The sequence below is a fragment of the Tyto alba genome, unplaced genomic scaffold (genome assembly GCF_018691265.1).
Source record: "Tyto alba isolate M040663 unplaced genomic scaffold, T.alba_DEE_v4.0 Super-Scaffold_7, whole genome shotgun sequence".
Lineage (NCBI taxonomy): Eukaryota > Metazoa > Chordata > Aves > Strigiformes > Tytonidae > Tyto > Tyto alba.
In genome coordinates, this window is record NW_024881328.1 from 40,795,712 (window position 1) to 40,817,445 (window position 21,734).

The 21,734-nt window shown below is 45.1% G+C and overlaps 1 protein-coding gene across 17 annotated transcripts in view; it reads right to left on the reverse strand.

Moving 5' to 3' along the window:
• The window catches only part of LRRFIP1 (LRR binding FLII interacting protein 1), a 114,389-nt gene extending 109,199 nt beyond the window's left edge, over positions 1 to 5,190 (reverse strand). For 16 of the 17 annotated variants that reach the window (XR_006164512.1, XM_042783802.1, XM_042783801.1 and 13 more), the window contains exon 1: positions 4,997 to 5,190. Coding sequence is in view for 16 of the 17 variants with exons in the window: in XM_042783802.1 (XP_042639736.1) it covers positions 4,997 to 5,086 (90 nt within the window). In the remaining variant the exon portion in view is untranslated. The remainder of the gene's footprint in view (positions 1 to 4,996) is intronic. The other variant, XM_042783799.1, reaches the window with a different exon arrangement.
• Between the last annotated feature and the right edge of the window lie 16,544 nt (positions 5,191 to 21,734).

A 21,734-nucleotide genomic window follows, 5' to 3' on the forward strand; every position in this document is an offset into this window, starting at 1 on the left:
AGTAGTCTCCTGCTTGACTGAAATAGGAGTCACAGTTCCTAAACAGCTGTTTCCTCGGACAGCAAGAGAACAGCTGAAGAGGACTCAGGCCAGGCACGGACACAAAAACAGGCAACTAATTATTTCCAAGTTGCAGTAGGCATACTGTGAGGCAGACTGCGTCGGGAGACAGGCTACAATCACCCATTTAACTAAAATGAGATGGGTCTTAAGATTTTTGACTTGCTTCTTAAACCACTCAAAGCTGTTCCTTCACACATTTCCTATGGGAAAGACTGTAAGTGATGCCAATGCCATTTGTTGGATATAAAGACGTAAAACATTAGGAAAAAGGAATGTTTGACGAAGAAAAGCACATTTGCTACAGAAAATCATCTCAATTTTGGAACAATTCTCCACACCCTACTGGCAAGCATTGCCTACAAAGTCCTCCTTCCTTCCTATATTTAGGTCAACCGGGCTGAGTCAAGGCCTTCATGAGCATCCCTTGCTTTCATAACTTTCTATTCTAGAAGACAGACCTACAGCCAAACATGCTTTTTCAGATCATTTGTTCTCTTGAGCTGACATGTTAATGCTCATAAAGACGGAAAGTAGTGAAATGAAAAAATAAGTCAAGTATGAGCAACTGGTGTTACATAAACCAGACTGTTTCTAATGGTTTCTCTTGGAATATTTATCTGGCTTACACAAGTCTTCATGCATCTCTAATGCCAAATACTGCTCAAAAAAGTTCCACCGCTATACTAACGATGCACACAGACCTTACACAGGCATTACCTAGTACATCCTTCAGAAACATGCTACCTTCAGTGCTCTGGTTTACATAACGGTTCAAGAAAGCTTGTGTGGCTTGCATTTCTATATATAAATATCCATTCTTCTTGTTTTAGCTTCGACCTTTACCAAATTGTTTCCATCTCTATTTATGCAAGTCAACCAAATTGTTGTATAACCCAGAGAATTCTCCCCCAAATTATGCCCTCAATTCAAAAGCCAGGCCTTTAAGATTCCACAGATGGTGATCACAGAATCTCTTCACTAGTCCTGAAACTCCAATTTAGGCTTTTGAAGTTACTTAGTGCCTTCTTACCATAACCAGTAAAGCTGGCGGGCTGGTTTCACCTGCATTTTGAGCTATTTCTAATCAGCTACACTTTCTGCTCCTTCATAGGAGTGTAACAGCCCAATATTTGAATCACTAAGAATGCAAGTCAATGCCCAAACTAAAAGCTTCAGTGAAACAATCAAATTTACGGTCTATAAACTGATCATGTCAGTTATTTAAAAAAATAATGATTTTGTATGTGTAAGTATGTAGGTGACAGTTCTTGAAACTCTGAAAGTGACATACAGTGTACAAAGACTGAAGAAGCAACCGTGGTAACATTATTTCCTTTAACAGTAAAATTAAAGTTATGTTGCTTTAAATAATAACTTCTAATTAATTACTAGCTAAAGAGTTCTACTGTGCAAATTGCTAGAAATCTTCTCTTTTCTATCCATCACAGAGATGACACAAGGCAGGATTGTTTTTCTGAGCAGTATAACACATATCTGTTTGTAAAACATTAGCAAAACAAGATATAAATGGCTTTCCTAATAAAAACAAGAAATTTACCCTGATCTTGTTCATTCAAGAAAACAAAAACCAGTAACTAATATTATCTGCTTGAAAGAGAAATATTTCATTTACACAGACAGCAGATCCTCATTGGATTTGCAAAATTCTTTCTGCTCATGTAACACTTAACTATTACTGTAGCTAGCAAAGAGCATAGGGGAAGTTAGGAAAAAAAAAAGTAATATTCCCCTACAAACAACGTCTCAAGTTATCACATCAAACCCATCTAACCCCAGCAGGAAAAAAGCAGGAGGCCAGTCCCAGTAAGGCTCAGCAGCCCAGGACTCTGCCTTCCCGAAGCAGGGGTACCCCAGCCCCAGGGAACGGGCAGATGCCTGCACAGCACACATACACGATTACTGCTGGCTGTGCTGGCACAGATCGCGAGGAGTATCAAACTGCTAGATTTTGCAAACACTGCTGGCATGTATTCACAGAGAGGAATAAAATAGCCCAAAAGTTTCCATTGACCTAAACACAGAATAATCTACTGGCGTCAACATGAGTCTGAAAGCGGACAAGCCTATCATTGATCAGCTTCGCTCTCATCTGTAAGAGCTGACAGCTGGAAAAAAATAACCTCGGCAATACAAGCTAGGTGTGCTTACAGCAAATCCTGAGTGGCAGTCATCTGTGTCCATTAGAAACTCGGAACACCATGTTCTTATGTTAACTGTATTTGCATATTTGCATCGATTTAATTGACATGTAAATCAGAAACTCAACAGCCAGGTTTAGTGGTACAGTACTACTCTTCCCTGACGGGCAAGGTGATTTACAGTAACTGTACCTTCTACCTCTGCTCTCAACAGATCTAGTTCAGAAACTTCCTCTAACATTAAAACTTACTACTCTTGCTCAACACAACTCATACTGCTACTAAAACCCTGTTACTACAATATGCTTCACTTTTACAATTTCCTTCCACTTGCTTAGTTACTTCCTCTTAAGACCATTCTCACAGCCCATGGGGGCGAGGACTGCCTTCTTCACTATGCGAGGATCTCTTTTGGTCCATGCAAGATTGTACATACACAGCAAGACATCCTGGTTGCAAATTCAAAAATATTTATGATTCAAATGGCAGGAGTTTAAGAGAGTTTTTACAAGTCTTGATGTGTCCTTATAGAAGCACGTAGTATAACATGAACTATTGACTTTTCAAGATATTCTGACAGTTACAAAATAAAACTGGAAAGTGTCAAAGCAGCACAATCCTTCTGGAGGAAAACCAAAAGGAGAGAGAAGATGCACACATTTCAATTCACTCCCAGAGATCCCAAGGTAAAAAAGTACCTATATGGATAAACCTCTTCTGGATGTTTTTTTAGGCTCCCATATGAACACAGCAAAAGGAGATCCCAGAATCTGTTAATAACTCGCAAGCACCTGCATCTTCATGGTAACAAAGGAAGACCAAAGGAAAGAGAAGAGGGAAAACCTATGCACAAACGCAACATGCCTATGTCTCAGCTTTGTCTAAATACCTGAGAGGAAGGCTGGAACAGCCAAAGTGTCTGTGAGCCTGGTACCCTTCTTAACACAAAGACACTCAACATCTTTATTAGGAGGAGGCAAAAGGCTTACTTTATATTTTAAGAGTTCTTTAAATCATACAGAAGGATTCATCTGGGATCCCTTGTATGGAGAACAGGCAGCTAAACAACAAAACTATTATAAGTGCATAAAATCCAAGACAGAGCAATGCAAAGAGTTAAGATAATATGGGAAAATGCTGAACCTTGAACTTGGCAGTTCACAGTTTTAGCACTCAAGGGAAAAGATAAAAGACATGGGCTTTTTGACCAAATGAATTTGTCCTTTAAACAATCCCCAGAAGAAAAAAAAAAAAAAAAAAAAAAAAAACAAAACAACAGACAACACAATATTTGAGGCCTCAAACCACCATGCAATACAGTGAAAAGCAGTATATAAGCTAAAGAAAGCAGGAGAGAAATGTGCAACAGAGAAGGACAACCTAGGCGCCCTGTTATGGATTGAGGTTTTCCTTCATCTAATGACAGCACAGCCAGGACAGTTGTGGAATTTAAACTCTCATCATGAAGCAATTCCTAGGATGTTATAATGACTCTAACTCTAATAGCACAATCACTCTTACTTGTTATCTAATGTCTAGGACATGAGACATTCTTGTCCTCCTACCTCAAACTCCAGCCCTAGGATTTTTCTCATCTTCTCATCATACTGCCACAAAAATCTGACTTCTAGAAACATGCTATCCAAATCACTCACACAGAAATTAGTCTACTGCATGTATTTCAAAGATGCTACAAACCACTTCAAAATGGTACACAACAGTAAAGGCTTTCCATGCCAGGGCTGCCATTAGTGATAATATCCGAGGTGTACAATGTTATTGCTAACTCAATCTAACAGCCAGTTGCCACCAAAAATAAGCTGCACATCAGCATTCATCAGCTCCCACTGTGATTCAGGAAGGGAAATCAAGACACTGAAATTTCTTCTAGAAGAGCAATTTATCCTGCAACCCACCTTGGTTGGGGCCAGACCAACATGAGGCAGGGAGGAGACACGCATAACCCATGCTAGGGGAAGAGGATGGCCACCTTCAGCAGCGGCCAGCATCGGATCAGCTTAGATGAGGTGAAGAACAACCCCACAGCCACTTATCCCAATCTCGGGTTGGGCCTGCCCATCTCCCTCACTGGAAGGCTGTGGAAGGAAGGATGCCGAACAACCTGTGTCAGCGTTAGTAAACGTAGGAACCAAATTCATGCCACCCTATTCACCCCTGAGCCAATGCAACTGTAAGAATAAGGAGGTAAAATGCCAGCCATCAGCTGGCTTTAACTGTTTCAAGTCAGATCAAGTACAATGCAGTGCCTAGCAAACAGCAAGCCTAACATTAAATATAAGCCAGTTTCCAAGTTAGATTGTACACTTATGCCTACATCTAGCATCACCTTGCAGCCTGCTGGCTTATATATATTTTTTTTTTTTTTTTCATTTGTATGTATCCACAAAAAAACCGAGTGGCCTGTTTTCTGGTTCTCAGTCATTAACACAGCCCCAGCAGCGGGAGACAATTTCCCCTCACGGAGGGGCTGCAGCAGGGAGGGGTTTCTGCCCGGGCTGGCACCGTTACGCCGTTTCCCTCACGGATGAGGGCTTTCAAGCGCTTCAGACCGAAGCTGTGCCCCAAGATCATAAAACGGGCCGGACAACGACGAGATGAATGCGATTTTTATTATTTCGCCTTTCCACCCACCTGCCCTTGAACCGCCGCCGAGCCTGTCGCCCGGGGTGGCGGGGGCGCGTGCGCGGCGGTTGGGGGATGAAGGGGAGATGGCGGGGGGGGGGGGGGGGGAGATGTCGCCTCCTGCCACTCACCTCACGGGCGATCTGGTTGAGCGCATCGTCCTCCGCCGTCAGGCGCTCCCGGTTCGGCAGCCGCTTTCGCCCGGCCCCCTGAGTCCCCATGGCGGACCCGCTCCTTCTTCTTTTTCTTCCTCCTCCTCTTCTTCCTCCTCCTCCTCCTCCACCACCGGCCGCCACCGCCCGCCAGCGCCGGCGAGAAGCGCCCGGCCGTCACCGCCCCCCCAGCCTCCCGCCGCCCCGCGCATGCGCCGCCGCCCCCCGCCCTGAGGGGCCGGGCCGGGCGCCGCCTCCCCCCCTCACCGACCCTCCCGAAAAGCGGGCGGTCTGCTCGCCCCCCTTCCTCCACAGCAGCTCCCCCGGCTGTGGGCAGCCTGGCTGGGGACTCCTTCCCCGGCGGCCTGCCCTCCCGAGGCCTCTTGTCCACAAAGCTGAAGAAAATTTCCCTGAAATCGAGGAAACGGATGCCAGAATATCACCAGCTGTAAACCTGGGGTGGGGGGGTGTGTGCGCTTTGCTGCCACAAATACGGCGGCAGTGCGCCAGAAACCTGTCTCCCCAACACCATCACCTGGCCTCATAACCCTTGTGGGAACCCTTCAACCATGAATTTTCCTTGTCCGTGTCAGGGGACGCGATTAATTCTAGTGTCAAACACATCAGTGCTTAATTAATTCACACTGACAAGGAGCATGTCTTCTCTGGGATTCCTGTCACAGCCCTTGCACCTCAATTTTCACAATAATTCCTTACATAGGAATTGAAAGTCTCTCAAGCTCAGGACACCAAACGTGTTACACAGACGTGACAGAAAATAGGGCTGCAAAACCCACCCACCCCTTCACTGAGAAAGACCAGCAAGCTGCATTTAATCTTTAGGACTTAATTTTACCACTGATTCAAACTTGATAAGGGTAAAAGGCAACGCTTGCCTGCTCTGGTCAGCCCAACATTTATCTTGCAGTTTTCGTATACAGCAACCAAGATCTGGGTCATCCACAAATTCAAAACTGTGTCAGGCAGTTTAATATATCATCCCTTCCCATGAGAGTATAAAGCAACTGGTGGCTGTATCAGAAAAAGAAAAAAAAAAAAAAAACACCTAACTTTAGCAGACTCTCTTTCCCCAAAAGGGTATAGATGCCCTCCATCAGTCCCTGGATGGTAGTCGTTCTTCAGAAACTATTTAATTCTCACTTGCTGCTTTTTATACAAGTGACATCGAGGTGCCTATTTATAGCTGGTGCCGGTGCTGAAGCGACTGTCTCCGTGCGATGGCCCTCCGCTCCTCCGCAGCATGGTGCCCGCCAGCACCGCGCGTGGAAACGTTGGGGTCCGAACTTTTCAGGAGATTGCCCAGGCCTTTGAGGTGCAGCTGTTGACTCCAGAGTAGATAAGTAATTGAAAGCTCCTAATGAAGCCCTGCTGAGCAGCCACCCCGCCGGGCAAGTTCCCTTCTCAGCTCTGGGATCTGCAGCCTGACCAGGAAGTCCTCCATTTTTTGGCAGTTTTCTCCTATTTTCAAGAGGGAACTCAAATCCCACCCCCTCCTTTACCCTACCATCACTCCAGCTCTTATTCAATGTCTACAACCTTCTTAGAGCAGCCAAGACTTAGAGCAGTCTTTTTTTCAGACAGCATTTGGGCTGTGCGTGCACTCACAACTCACGTTACAGTTGTTTTGGGAAGCGTGGCTCCTCTGACGACTGGGTAGTGGTATTGCATTGATACTGCTTCTTACGCCTGGGACTATATAACTTTACAAGAAACAAATGATTTTTTTGTCAGCAGAAGCAGATAGATGAGTTCCCCACCTTAGTTGGGCATTAAAAACAAGTGTGTCACATCCCAAGATTTGGCATCAAGCTTACTCTGACCACACACAAGTGCAAAAAAAAAGCACCTGCTCCGCAAAGCAGCACAGGGGCCTTAAAAGTGAGCTCTGACTCTGCTACAGAGGCAAAGCCTTGCTGCGCCTGGCTCTCCTCGATATCCCACAGGCTTACCTCCTTCAGCTGCCTCAGCTCCAACCTCACCTCTGCAAGACCTGGCTTAGCACTATCACCCTTTCAGGCTCTGCATAACTCATTCCCTGAGCCCTTATCCTTGCATTTGCCCCTGCCCTTTGAGGAATTCTGGCTAAAGAGGTGGGACAGTGCCCTATTTTTAGGTCCATGTTACCCAGGGATTTCAGCCACCTGTGCAGCTGCATCACTGTATCCGTGCATGGAATTTCCAGTTCAGTGGTGCAGTAAGATTTGCATCAGTGCTGTTTGCCTCACTGGCTGAAAACCTTAGAGGAGCTTAGTGTTACAGCCAAACTGAGGCTTATGCTAGACAGGTGTATGTCCAAAAGCTTCTATTTGAGAGGGCTTTGTAAAGAGAGACAGAAAGAAAGAAAGAGAGAAAGGAAGAAAGAGAGACAGAAAGAAAGAAAGAAAGAAAGAAAGAAAAGAAAGAAAGAAAGAAAGAAAGAAAGAAAGAAAGAAAGAAAGAAAGAAAGAAAGAAAGAAAGAAAGAAAGAAAGAAAGAAAGAAAGAAAGAAAGAAAGAAAGAAAGAAAGAAAGAAAGAAAGAAAGAAAGAAAGAAAGAAAGAAAGAAAGAAAGAAAGAAAGAAAGAAAGAAAGAAAGAAAGAAAGAAAGAAAGAAAGAAAGAAAGAAAGAAAGAAAGAAAGAAAGAAAAAGAAAGAAAGAAAGAAAGAAAGAAAGAAAGAAAGAAAGAAAGAAAGAAAGAAAGAAAGAAAGAAAGAAAGAAAGAAAGAAAGAAAGAAAGAAAGAAAGAAAGAAAGAAAGAAAGAAAGAAAGAAAGAAAGAAAGGAAAGAAAGAAAGAAAGAAAGAAAGAAAGAAAGAAAGAAAGAAAGAAAGAAAGAAAGAAAGAAAGAAAGAAAGAAAGAAAGAAAGAAAGAAAGAAAGAAAGAAAGAAAGAAAGAAAGAAAGAAAGAAAGAAAGAAAGAAAGAAAGAAAGAAAGAAAGAAAGAAAGAAAGAAAGAAAGAAAGAAAGAAAGAAAGAAAGAAAGAAAGAAAGAAAGAAAGAAAGAAAGAAAGAAAGAAAAAGAAAGAAAGAAAAAGAAAGAAAGAAATTTTAAAAAAATAAAGCAGAGAAATTGTAAGAGAAGCTATTGGGTGACTGCAGTCAGATTTCAGATCACTTATTGAACGTCCACTGCAGTGTAAGAAATCCTTCTTTTGTCTTGCATTCCAGACATGTGTAGTAATTTTTTTCTTTTAATATAGTCAAAATAAGCTATCTTGTTATAAAAATATTATACATACAGAATTTGTCCAAATAAATATGAAATAATGATTCAAACACGTTAGTTTTGGCTACGCTACGAAGTGCAGTGAGTGCAGTTGAAAATGAAGTACAGAAATGCACATTTCTTATTTTAACAAGAAACATGAAGTCGAGGCTCATTTTGTCTGAGAGTCATAACTGTGATTAATGATACTCGGACAAGACTAAGTATCTTGTGCCAGTTTTAAAGGGCTCTATTTTAAGTGCATAATACGTACCTCATTCTCCAATATCTTGTGTACAAGGAGGCTGTTTGGTGCAGAGCACACCCCAAAGACAAAATTTTCCCTCTGTGCTGCTCTTAAACCAAGCCATCTTGTAAAACCTCACTCTTGAGGATCAGAACAAGCAATCAGCTGTCAAAATTGCTGCTGCTGGGGTACCCAACAGACCATTTTTACATAATAAAATGGATGTTTTTATATTCTGTGCAGCAAAACACGATTACATGTCTATTAGCAGCAAGCCCTGGGACAGGGGAATCCAGTGGCTAGCTGACCGTGTTAAAAGAAAACACAAGGGCAACTCTCTGCTTCACCATAAGGTCATGGCGTCTGCCAAACCAGAATTGAAGCCTGACAGCTTTAACAAGATGTCCATTAGTCCAAGGAGAGTGGAACGCTTAAATACCTTGGAAAATCTATGCTTAGGAGGCCAATATTTCATACTGTCAAGATACGTGAAATAAGCAGAGCTCCATTAGCATTGTAACATTTTGCAAACATAATAGTGGTATCCAGCAGGACCTGTGGATTTATTAATGGAAAAAAATTACATCACAGACAAGTATGTGCTGGCACTGAAATAGAGCAGGAGGAAAAAAAAAAAAAATAGAACAGTGGAACAACTAAAGGGCTTGTACTTTATTAGACCTCCTAAGGAGCCCACAATGATCCTCTTCAGCAAATCACACCTCCTGGGAAAAGCATTCAGATGTTGTTGCCACATTTAGGCAGTGTCAAGACTGGGCTCAGAGGACTGGTAATGTCCATGCAGATTTTGTCCGGATGAGATTCGTTACTGTTTTATCATCTGTTCAAGTCAGCAGAGTTGCTGTTTGCATCAGCAGAGCTCTGGCACACTAGGAACCTTGCTTGACTTCATTCTGTCTAGCCTAGTTACACAGCAGCTCGTCACAGCAAAGCTGTGACTGATAACTGCCTTCCCAGATGGTCCAGAAAAGAGATCCATGAGCTTGGGTTGGCCAAGGAGAATACAGTCCGTAAAGTGGTGGGCTTCCAAGCCAAGCTTTAGGAGGACTAGGGGAAAAAAAAAAAAAATCCCACAACAGCAGCAGATGATTATCTTGTTGCCTCTTTATCGACAGCAACTTCATTGGAATACCAAACATGTGGGGTTTTTTCTGAAGAGGGCTTATTTGTTGTCTACATCTTGCCAAAACCCTTCAATGACTTATGGCCTTCCTCTAGTCACCTTGACATGTCATGAGGGAGAGCTTTTCATCTGTAAATTTTTCACAGGACACTGAAGATGCCACTTTGGGGATCTTGAGGTCTCAGAATTGGATCCCTTTCAAGGTTGAAGAATAATCTTCCTTTGGAGGGAGTTTTTCAAAGGTTAAGCTTGGGGTTGATTTCGTTTAATATTTTCATTAGCACCCTGACACAAGTAGGACAACACTAATGAAACATGCTGATGACATCGTGTTATGAAGCACCGCCAATAAAGGAGGATAAAGTCATACAAGAATAGGAGGAGTTTAAGGACTTAAGAAACAAGTGGAATGAAATCAAGCAGACAGCAAATATCATGTCAAGGACTAAATTCATGATCTCATCTGCTGTAAATGAGGGAAGAGGAAGAAGTTCTGGGGTCATAAAGTGGTCACAAGTTTGTTGTGTGCCACCATCACAACACAGACACTAAAGAATTACATTTAATGTTAGGGTACTTCAGGTAAGGCTCTAACAATGCAAATATTTATACCATTGCACAATTATTCACAAGACCTTACCTAAAACAGTGCCTTCAAGTCTGCTTTTCCTTGTTAAGAACTCAAACTTGAATAGTTGTAGAGAGGAAAGCTCCTAGGATAAGCAGCAGAAGGACCTTTCCTGAGGTGAGAAGGGGTTGGCTTGTCTAGACAAAGGCAGAACAACTGTATCTATTTTCTATAAACTATTTTGGAGAAAAGGGGTGGGGATGATGCTACGTAAAGCTTAGAGGCAAGTTAGCACAAAAGCCTACAGCTAAACAGGACATCTATATTTGTAGTCTGGAAATCAGAGTTTCCTTGACAAAGTTTTGGACATGCATCCAAAAGCAATTTTTGGGTAGCTGGGGTGAAGTACGTTAAGTCTGTGGTAAGCACTATACTGAGAGTCTGTCTGCCTTAATGAGCACTAACGCAAACACCACAGGCTCTCTGCCCTGCCACTAAATTTGGGACAGGAATATCCATCACGGCTGACACCGCAACAGCCCCAGAGACGTTGTCCTGGCCCCACTGATGCTCCTGTTGGGGGGATGTAAGCCAGCCTTCACCCAGACCAACACATACAAACTCTCCAGTGCTGTGCCAGGCAGGGAACTTACCTGCAGCTTGCAAACAGTCACCAAGTTCCCTGAAAACTGCCCACCTGGGACTAAAAATGGGCACTCGCTCAGTGCAGCCTCTGCGGACCTAATCTCATTAGCAGCAGGCACGCCACGGCTCAGAGTGTTTCAGCACGAAGCAAAGTGAAGCCAGCTCCACAGCAGCTGTAGTCGCAAGGAGCCAAACCTACCCTAGGCTGTCGAACAGCAACCGGTTGCTGTGCCTGGCTCACAAAGACAGCCTCTTACGGTCTGCTGTTTGCTACCTGCGCTCCTATCTGCTATTCCCAGCCTGTCACAGCACCACAGCGAGCTGCAAAATCTGGCTGTTTCTCCTCCTTTGGCTTCCCCCTCTTGCCATGTAAGAAAAAAGCTAAGTTTTAAGAGAGCCCTGGGCTGTTTTCAGAAGAGCCTTCTCAAAATACATCATCATAGATGCCTTCCACCTAGCCTAAAACCACTCCCTGTTTTGTACCTTGAGTACTGTGGGGATAAAACCCATTCCAAATTGTGGGACGCTTGGGTATTGCAGTGACAAGACCTTACATGCCCCCTGCTTTTTATTCTCAGAGCCTGGGTGGAAGGCAGGCAAGAGATCAATGTATGTATTCAATTTGGGAATACAGCCTCTACGTCTGTCCGAAAAAATAGTTGGAACTAGTTAGTCCTTCAACCAGATGAAATCAGGATGGCTTCAGCAAAAACAATGCATTACATCAGCTGAAGCAGCTGAGGAACTGGCTCTGGCATCACTTTGGGATTAATATATCAAAGCATTCCTCCTGCCACTGTGCCGGCGTCCTCGCCCCGCTAACAGCGCATGGACACGAGAGTGAGGAATCACATGGCCTCGCTACGAGGACTCGACGTCGTCTGCTTATTTGATTTTCCCGAAGGTTTGTCTGCTCCATGCTGTGTGGCCTCATCCACTCCTGTCCCAAATGTTGCAGAGTTAAGCTGAGCCACATTTTCCAATCAGGCCCTCCAGGTTTTCTTAAACTCCAGTTGTCTTGGAACGCAGTAAAACACAGCCACAACACATGGTCTAAAAACAACCCAATTGTTTGTAGTAGATCAAGTGCTTGCACTAATTAGTCATGCTGTTCTCTAAAATGGCACATGAACATCATTTTGGAAAAGCTTATGTGAAACCACATCAGAGTTTAACTCCCTCAGCTGGAGTGGAAGAGGAGGAAGGAGGTGCCGTTTGTTGTCCCCGTGGAAATCCATCCAGATTCATCCAAAGCGCAAATCAAAGGCAAAACATCCCTTTTCTCAAGCACAGCAGAACGTAACTCTGCTTTGCTTCTAGCAATCTTTCACGCTTGTCAGGAATGAGTTATTCTCCACTCACCTATTTTATAGCAAAATGAAAAATTGCCACGTCTCTTCTGAAAGAACAGTTCCAACCACTTAACATCAGACAGAAGAGCACCTGTGTCTGATGTCTCGTGGTTCTGAATTATGAACTCAAGCTGGGTATCACTACCCCATCTCCTGTCACCTCTCCTGTCACCTACCTACACAGAACAGCAGCAAACCAGCAGTGTCGGTTAATAATTCCTGGCTTGCCTAAAATAAGCCATGCTGGTGCTAAAAGGTTTCAGATTCCAGCTGTGATAATCACTAGTAGGGCAGGAAGGCAGGTCATTATAGTTTCCTGAAATAAAGTAGTTTGCCTAGACTGGGAAGTAAAAGAACATACTGGTAACAAACCACTAGAGGAAATGGAGACAAAACACTTCAGATGTTACAGCGTGTCAGAGTTGGTGCATCTGATTTTAAGTCATAACACATTTTTCTGGCATCCCTAGCATTCCTGTTTTTCCGTGCGCAGTGACTGATGAATGGCATGTGGGACTGACTCATCTGCCCAGCGCTCCTTCCCTGCCCTCTGCCTCTCCCTGCACCCCAAGCCAATTCATCCGTTATGCACCCCCCTCCCAGCCCTGCAGCCGTTACTGTGCTCTGCAATTTTCCTGTAGGCTTTTCCACAGCATTAATTATTACAGCACTAAAATCCTTCTGATCCTTCCCTGTAGCTCCTCTGGTCTCCATCAACAAAGAGCCAAAACAGACAAGTGTTGTCAAATTCTCCAGTGTTTACTTTTCCTTCCAATTGTGGAAACAATGAAAAGATTTTTTTTTTCCCAACCCCAATGAGCTGCTGCAGAACCCTTTCATTTCAGCTGCATGAAGAGAGAAAGGGAGAAAGGGAGAAAGGAAGAGAGAGGGAGAGAGAGGGAGAGAAAGAAGGAAAGAAGGAAAGAAAAAAATGAGAGAGAGAGAGAGAAAGAGAAGGAGAGAAAGAGAGAAAGAGAGAGAGAAAGAGAGAGAGAGAGAGAGAGAGAAGGAAGGAAGGAAGGAAGGAAGGAAGGAAGGAAGGAAGGAAGGAAGGAAGGAAGGAAGGAAGGAAGGAAGGAAGGAAGGAAGGAAGGAAGGAAGGAAGGAAGGAAGGAAGGAAGGAAGGAAGGAAGGAAGGAAGGAAGGAAGGAAGGAAGGAAGGAAGGAAGGAAGGAAGGAAGGAAGGAAGGAAGGAAGGAAGGAAGGAAGGAAGGAAGGAAGGAAGGAAGAAAAAGAAAGGAAGAAAGGAAGAAAGGAAGAAAGGAAGAAAGGAAGAAAGGAAGAAAGGAAGAAAGAAAGAAAGAAAGAAAGAAAGAAAGAAAGAAAGAAAGAAAGAAAGAAAGAAAGAAAGAAAGAAAGAAAGAAAGAAAGAAAGAAAGAAAGAAAGAAAGAAAGAAGAAAGAAAGAAAGAAAGAAAGAAAGAAAGAAAGAAAGAAAGAAAGAAAGAAAGAAAGAAAGAAAGAAAGAAAGAAAGAAAGAAAGAAAGAAAGAAAGAAAGAAAGAAAGAAAGAAAGAAAGAAAGAAAGAAAGAAAGAAAGAAAGAAAGAAAGAAAGAAAGAAAGAAAGAAAGAAAGAAAGAAGAAAAGGAAAGAAAAAGGAAAGAAAAAGGAAAGAAAAAGGAAAGAAAAAGGAAAGAAAGCAAGCAAACATTGAGTGCCCCAAGCTGGACAAAAAGCAAAATGTGTGCTCACATCTAGAAACCACCAGCTTCCCTAGCTGGCTGAATGGCTTGTCAAGGACTGGGAAACTGGAAACAGGTGCCAGAGGCAGGAACAGAGCGGCCTCACCTTTCTTTTGCCTTTTGACTTTCCCAGCTGTGCATTTCCCTAAGGACGGCTACTCAATGTAGCTCCTTATTGCAGGGTTTCCAGCCTGAAGCCGTGTAGGGCTGGGCACTGTTAGAAGGAGTCATCTCCCCAGGGATTGGCAGACGCTGCCTTTGTTGCCCAACCTCAATTTCTACAGAAGTTTTCATCCTCCCTGACCTTGTAGCTGAGGTGGCAGAGGGTAAAGGCAGGAAAGAGACTTCTCTGTGGTGGCCTTTTTTGGGGCAGTCACTAGTTTAAGTTTCTGAAACATCCTGAGCATATTAGTGGCTCAACTCAACTAATTAGAAATTCCCAAAATAATTTTTAATACATTTTTCAATTATAAAAGGAGTTGCTCTAGGTAACAGCAGATAATGGTTCCCCCCCGAGATATCTTAATTCCTACCTAGTTTATTGGCCACAGATGACTCATTTCACCTCTGCGTAACAGAATGACTGCTTTACTATACTCTTCCAGCAGTGGCTGTTGTTAAACGAGGTTGCTCAGGCTCATACAGATGAAATAATTTCTATTCTTGTGCCTTTACAGACAATGCCTATAACATCCAGTCCATGAGACTGAGAACTAGGTGAAACTCAGCCAAATATTTAGACATGCCCTGAAAAAATTCCGATGTGGCCACTGGCCTGCTGTAAAGCAGAGAGAGGCAGAACCCGTCATAAAATGCCCTATGAGCATGCCTGTACTATACACCCAAAAGCTGGGTGGGGACTCCAGGGGGAAAAAAAATTATGTTCACACCCATGCGAGCTTTCCAAGTCTGTGCTAGACAGTATTACTTAAATATTTCTCTTTCCAAGCAGCAGCAAGCCGTTTTCAGTCACATTCATTACAAAAGTCTTGCAAACACAAACAGATGAAACACTTCTGGGGGAGATTACTGAGCTGGGAGCAACTTTTGGCTGTCAGTGAGCTCCTTGATAGCCCTTTGCATAGGAAGGTACCACCTTCGGCCAGTTTTAGCCTAGTTTATTAAGGGAACATGTGTGATCACTCTGTGAGTGTCCGCTGGTCCCAGGCTAACAGCTTAAGCCGGCTGACCAGCTACCACCAAGTTTATGAGAGAGGTCAAGGTCCATCCCAAATGTGATATCCCCTAAAAAGCAGCACATGGAGCTCACGGAAGGCACCAAACCACACACGTGGAAGAGAATGCTTAAGTATGTAAAATGCTTAATCATGTAAAACGCTGCAAAACCTGGACCTTGTTATATAAAGATGTCCCTTATTTCACAGAACTGTTTCCATTGTTTCCAAACCCTTCAGGAGCCGGCTCCCCTTCGAAATCATGTACCCAGGCTAGAGCCAGAGGTCTCTGCATCACAGCTCTCTTGGCAAGGTGGGCTGGATGTGGAGAGGGGGCTCCTCCTGGCCAAGGTCTGCTGAGTAAAAGAGAACATGGAGTTTGGGATAAGCAAAAAGTTCGATGCATCTGTTTTTACTAGGGAAAGCCACGTGTACCTTTCACAAAAGTTGCAATTTACGTACTAGACATATGGCAAGAACCACTCCGTGCACTAAAAGGGAGCACTGACTACTTCTCATACCTCCTTCCACCCCAGCACCTGCAGCTGGGGCTGCTCATAGCAACTCTTAAATTCTGAGAAATGCCCTATAAATCACAAGGGATTGTGGCTAGCAGGTAACCAGCGTGGGTAGGCAGCTGCCTGCGACAGTCTCTAGCTGGAGCACGGCTGCTCTGAAGAGCAAGTTGGTGTGAGGGAGACATCTTCCACCTCAGCACATCCCTATGCTTCAAGGCTATTTATTGTGACTCATCAAGTGCAATTTCGAACGCATAAACAATATTATCTGTCTCTTCAGATGGGGAGCAGCCAATGCTATAGGAAAGCCTTTCTTGTGGTTCACACTTGTATGCTTTTTGTAATTTAAACCCACTATACTTAAAATGTTTATTGTAATCAGTAGTTATTTTCCCTCCTCGGTCTTTAACACATGCTAATGTTCACCATCACTTATCATCTGGGAGCCATTAATATTAAGCTTGTTGAATGTTTCCAAGACAATCTCTGGAGTGTTTTACCAATGTTAATAATTAATACAGGAAGACTAGCATTCTAGAAGCCTGAAGCAGTTCATGTCAGGCTCAGTTTCGAGCCTCACTGTAAATGATCTGTTCATCATTACAGCTGCACCAATCCTCAAAATATTTCTTAACTCTCTAACAGTGCAGCAGTGAGGAGCCCAATCTTTTTTCGTTAAAAAAAGCACAACCTTTCCTCCTCTCAAAACGACAAAATGGTATTTCAATGCCCGATTGCAGCAGTGACAAACTGTTCCTGTATGGTCACAAGTGGGCTGTCCTGGGTCTTCGGGCTTCAGGAGCTGAACTCTTGTTCATCTTACTGCATCAGTTCATGACATTACTGCAGGCACAGAAAAGGAGAAACAACAAGGACCAGGATGCTTAAAAAAACCTATTCCATTCTGAGCCAGGCCTCTGTGATTAACTTCTTACCCGTGCTTTCTATGAGAACCATCGCGGAAAGAATGGAATTAAATGTTTAACAGCACAGCTATGGCGAACAGTTTTGAGAACATAATTTGTTGCGACTTCTGGATGGATCTATTATTTTGAATTCATTTTGCTTACCGTAGTTTCAGATGTTTTTTCTTGAAACAAATAAGCTTTTAAAAATAGAAGAGCCCCAGCCAATTTCTGAGGCTTTGTGTCTGCTGGCTGCTGACAAGGGCCAGGCTGGCTTGCTCAGTGAGAGGCGGCATGCCCACCTCTCTCAGGGCTGGCCGGGGTCTCCCCAGACCAACACTCAGTGTTTCAGAGCCCTGCTCAAAGCAGCACAGTGAAGAGACCTGCTCTGCACAGCAGGGTCAGGACCACAGGTGGATTCCGATCAGTCAGCTTATTTATATCAATACAGCTAAACCAAAATAATTATATCCTAAAAGCAAGGCATGCTATATATACTCGCACACAAGTAACTGGTTCCTTTGAATCTGGCAGTGCAGAAGGACAAGTTGTCTGTCCTACAGCTGGCCCAGGAGCCAAAATCACTTAGGCAAGGTCATAACAAAAGCCACATTTCTATGCTCATTAATTCCAGGCGCTGCATGCCCATTGTCAGATGTCTAAATCTGACCATAACCTCACTTCTGTCCAGATAGCCAGAGCTCACAATAGACACAGTGTTGGCTTTGCAACAGCATCAAGACGATGGGCGACGCTCTTGGAAAGCCTGGCAATACAGAGGCAGCCCATCAGAGCCTATATATAGAGCAGTTTGCAGCAGCAGAGGCTTTACATCAGGTCAGCAGTGGCCTGTGGGCACGATGGGCTTCCAGTGCAGCCCGGAGCCCTGAAGCCACCGGGCCACCGCGCAGGACAACAGCGGGACTCAGACGCTATCAAATATGCACCCTGTACTTTCTAAAATGCCTGCATACATGTATGCACATGCATTATAGATACATGGCTTTCTGAGAAAAAAGCAAACAAGGATTTCCAGTTCACCATATCTAATGAGCTCATGCTGCTCTCTCCTTGTTGCAGCAACTTCAATCTGTACAGGTGTAATTTCAAAGAAGCTCTAGCAAACCCTGGCTCCACGGTTTAGGCCAGAAAAGTCTCACAAAGCCCTTCCAGTGTAAATAACACAGTTTTCCTGCTCCTCCACATCCCCTAGCATCAGCAAGAAAAAAACCTAAAAAGCCACTTGTGCTGTCAGACGTTTTCTTCAGAGAGCAAGAGGCAAGGCGGACAGCAGTGCTCGTGGTGTAATCGAGGCAGCTGAAACACACTCATGTATCTGTGGCTGTTCCTTGTCAGACCAGCCAAATTCAGGAGTGAGGTCACAGCCACCTGTCCCCAAGCAAAATGGGGCAAGATGTGAGCAGAAAACAAGAGCCTGGAGGTGCTCAAGCAAGTGGCACGAGCAGTGCTCAGCGGAGCAGGGCTGCTGAGACCACAGCCATACTCTTGAATCACACTAAATATGAAGAAATGGGAGTGTTTTGGATGAAAATTAACCCATCAGGAACAACTTCATGGTATTCAGGGATCTCAGGGGTCCAAAAACACTAAAGCTGAGGCTGAGCAGTTAATAATTTTTGAGAAATACAAGGTGTTGGCATTGGTTCAGCAGTGTGGGAGCCTCAAAGGAGATCAGATCTCCTGCACTGGGCTACCTGCACAGAGGACATTGGGGAGCACATGGAAACCTTTTACTCAGAGAAAGAGGGAAGGAGAAGAAACTGCCCAAAGTTACATAGCAGGGAGAGCCAGAAATATGAGATTATTGAAATTATTCTTGCATGTTTTCTCTATGAATTTTATTTTGACCTAGCCTGGCATTCTGGTGCATCACTGAAATGTCATCGTTTCCTTCACAGTTAAAAATCAAAGAAAAAAGCTGAGGTGGAGCAGTGGGGGAAGGTCTACAGAGGGGTTCCAGGCACTTAGATCATGCATTGCTGGGCTGCAGTATTTACTCCATACCACCCCTGCTGCCAGACCTGTCCTGCAAAAGCTTGTGCCGTAATTACACCAGGCAAGCATAAAATGAAATGCAATCCCTAACCTTTGAAAAACAACCAATGCCCAGTTTTTACCAGCAAAATTTATCTCAGGTGAGGCACTTTTCACTGCACAAGCACCGCTGAGCAAGGCGCATCCCTAGTTTTGTACAAGTCACTCCTGACGCCCTGCCCATCCAATTCAGATGCAGCCGCAGTCTTTATTTGCAAACCACTTGCTGCTGAAGGAGGCCTGATCCTGAGCACCCAGGACAGCAAGATTTTCACACGCTCAGGGAGCGGGCAGGCAGACCAAGACAGTGTGTGAAAAAGCTCTGGTTTATAACAAAGGTTCACACCCTGGTTGGTTGGAGAACAGAGCCCACTCAAAGAAAAGCTGGCTGTCCAGATGCGGTTCTGGCAGGAGACCTGAGCCCGGCTCTTCCGTCACCCTCACTGACTGGTGTCTATTTAGTTGTCCAGTTCAGAAATGAGACTTGGAAGCCGGCGTCGCCGTTGTCTTAAATCACAGAGGAGCTGTGCCCTCTACTGGGGTCTGGCTCGGCAGGAGCCGGCACGTTCCCCTGGGCTCCGGGGGACTCAGGGGCCATTACACCAGCCAGGTCATAGCACTTTCTGCAGGCGTCTCTTTTACACCATCTCCTTTTATAAAAGCCCTTAACAAAGGCATCTGAGACGTAACATCTGCTCGGGCAGAGGAGGCTGGTATGAAAATAACAGAGCATGAGATGGGTGCTTATTGCAGCAGCGCGAGTTGGAAATGAAGTTTCTCTTAGCAGCTACAAAGCAATCCTTTCATAAGGCTTCAAAGCCTTCCATGCAAGACTGAGAGCCCCATTTTCCACTAAGAATTAGATGCTTAGTTTGGGTGCATGACGTTACCACAGCTTGTAGGTCAAAAGCAGTGGATAAATGGGAGCAGACTGCCTTTCAGCATTGCTCATTGCTGCGGGCAAGGACCCTCGCTGCAGCAATCCCAGCCTGAGGCATCCATGCCCCCAGCCCTTCCCAAACCCCGAAACACCTTTCTACCCCTCTGCTGTGCCAGTGCGACTGTTCACTGGGTCACACTGAGACTCCTGCTGAAGAACTGATCTATCCAAAGCCCTGGAATAAAAATAAGGCTTTAAGTCAGCTCATTTCACAGCACAGCCTTGTGCAAGAAGTTACAGGAGAGGCACAGGACCACATAAACTGCTTTGTGCTGAAAAAATGACACCAGTCTCAGATGGTTTGGGTTTTCATAGTGTTGTGATAGAAATACCTTCAAAGGATCCCCAAATCCCATTGTAGTCTCTGCAGAGCTGATGGGAAGGGGCCTGGGATGGTAACGCTTTCCCTCCCTTTGGCAAAAAAAGCTGCAGGGTGAGATCTGCTCTCAGGCTGGAGGCAGACGTGGGTATACTCAAGACAGTTTTGCTTCAGTGGTGCAAATCCGTGCATGGACACATTCCCAAACGAGGGGAAACGCTCTCATTTGGCTCGCAGACCAAAACCTCTCGCGGTGATTCAGCTGGGTGGGGGCACTGCTCCCGTGTGACATCAATGCAACTCTCAGGCGTCCGCACACGGGATTTCATCATAGGCATGGGAAGTAACCGAGCCGCAGCAGTCAGGCCTTGGGAGTCACAAGACGTGCTCTTCATTTCAAAACTGGGATGATGTTTTTTTTAAGCTCTCTTGTAGGACTCCTGCTTTTCACCCTGCTCCCTATAACTTTTAGGACTAGATTTTGTAAAGTCTGTTTCACTTCCAGAAAACTTTAGGAGCTGTTACTTGAAGGAAAGACACTGACTATTACAAGATGAGTGACAGAAATTAAAAAACTATCTTCATTTAGATTTTTCATTATCAGATCTTTCTGTTCTTACTCCAGACCCGTTATCCCAATGCCTTAATATGCTGTGGTCTCCCAAGATACCAGAGCTTTAACAAGATCAGCCTTCTCCAAAGCACCAAGCCCCAACTGCCTGTGGTAACTAGCTATTATCCTAATTAAAAGGCAGTAAAAGCCTTTTAGTAAGTAAAAGAGAAGCGGGTGTGCCATCTCCTGCCAGCTAGTAAACCAGCCACGCTCCTGAAAACAAATTGCTTTGGCAATCCCAGGCCCAAGTTATCTGAGTCCTTACCTTGGCACTCGACCAAAGCCAGGTCTAACGTGCGTCAGCAGAAATTGCTGTATTATAAAAGGCAGAGAAGGCCGGGCATGATGTGGCTCTGGCTGGTCCTGAAACCAGTCCTCCCCAGTCCTCAAACCCCTGTGGTGGGGTGCAGGCTGCTTTTACTCCCCATGGCCCTGGTAGCCGGGCTGGCCTTGGGCCCTGAGGCATGGGGAAAAAACAACCCCCCCATTCATCCATCTGTCCATCCACCCACTGCCAAACCCCAGCATGGGAAGCGGGGAAAGACGGAGGGAAGGGTGGATGGAGGGGGTGCGGGGGGCACGGCCACCGGCCCCGCTCACCGTGACAGCAGCCCTGTGGTCCCGCCTTGCCCGGGTCTAAGGTTCGCTGATCTCCGGTCACCTCTCACCTTTGACACCGGCTGGTTTCGCTTTTATCTGTCCCCGGTACGGAGAGGCGCAGGCAGCCGGACGGGGCCCTCGCCCCTGGCGCCACGGACCGGAGTGCTGGGAGGAGACCAAGGCTTCGGGAAGGTAACTCCGCCGGGGGATTCCCCGCAGGGCAAACCCCAGCCATGACCCACCATCTCTGAGGTGCCTTTCCCGGAGAAGCTCCTGGGATTCTCATCCTCCCACTGGGAAGCAGCCCTGTATCCCAGCCGCAAAGGGGCATCCACCGGGGAGGGTAGCACCATCCTCAGTCTCTCCAGGCCCAAGAGAAGAGATTTTAGAAGGCTTAGGAAGCCTTCTGCCCTACCCCTACCCTCTCAGGCAGCCGAAGAGCTGCTGCGAAGGTCTTGGAGCGTTTGGTTTCACCCACAGCCCAGGGCAATGTCCATTTATTGCTGCCCTATTTCCCCAACCCACTCCAGCTGCACAGTTAATGACCCTTATTCTGTTCCCCTTAGCTTCAAGGAGGGCTGACTTCATTGGGAAATCAGCACTATGTAGATCTAACACTGTTTACGCATTAAGTCTTTGCAGTTGGGATTTTTGCATCCCCTGGTAACCTTGGCTTAAGCGAACTTTCCAAGCGGCCACACTCCTACACCAGCGCTGCGAGAGCTTTAGCAGGTAGGAGGAGGCTCCCAGA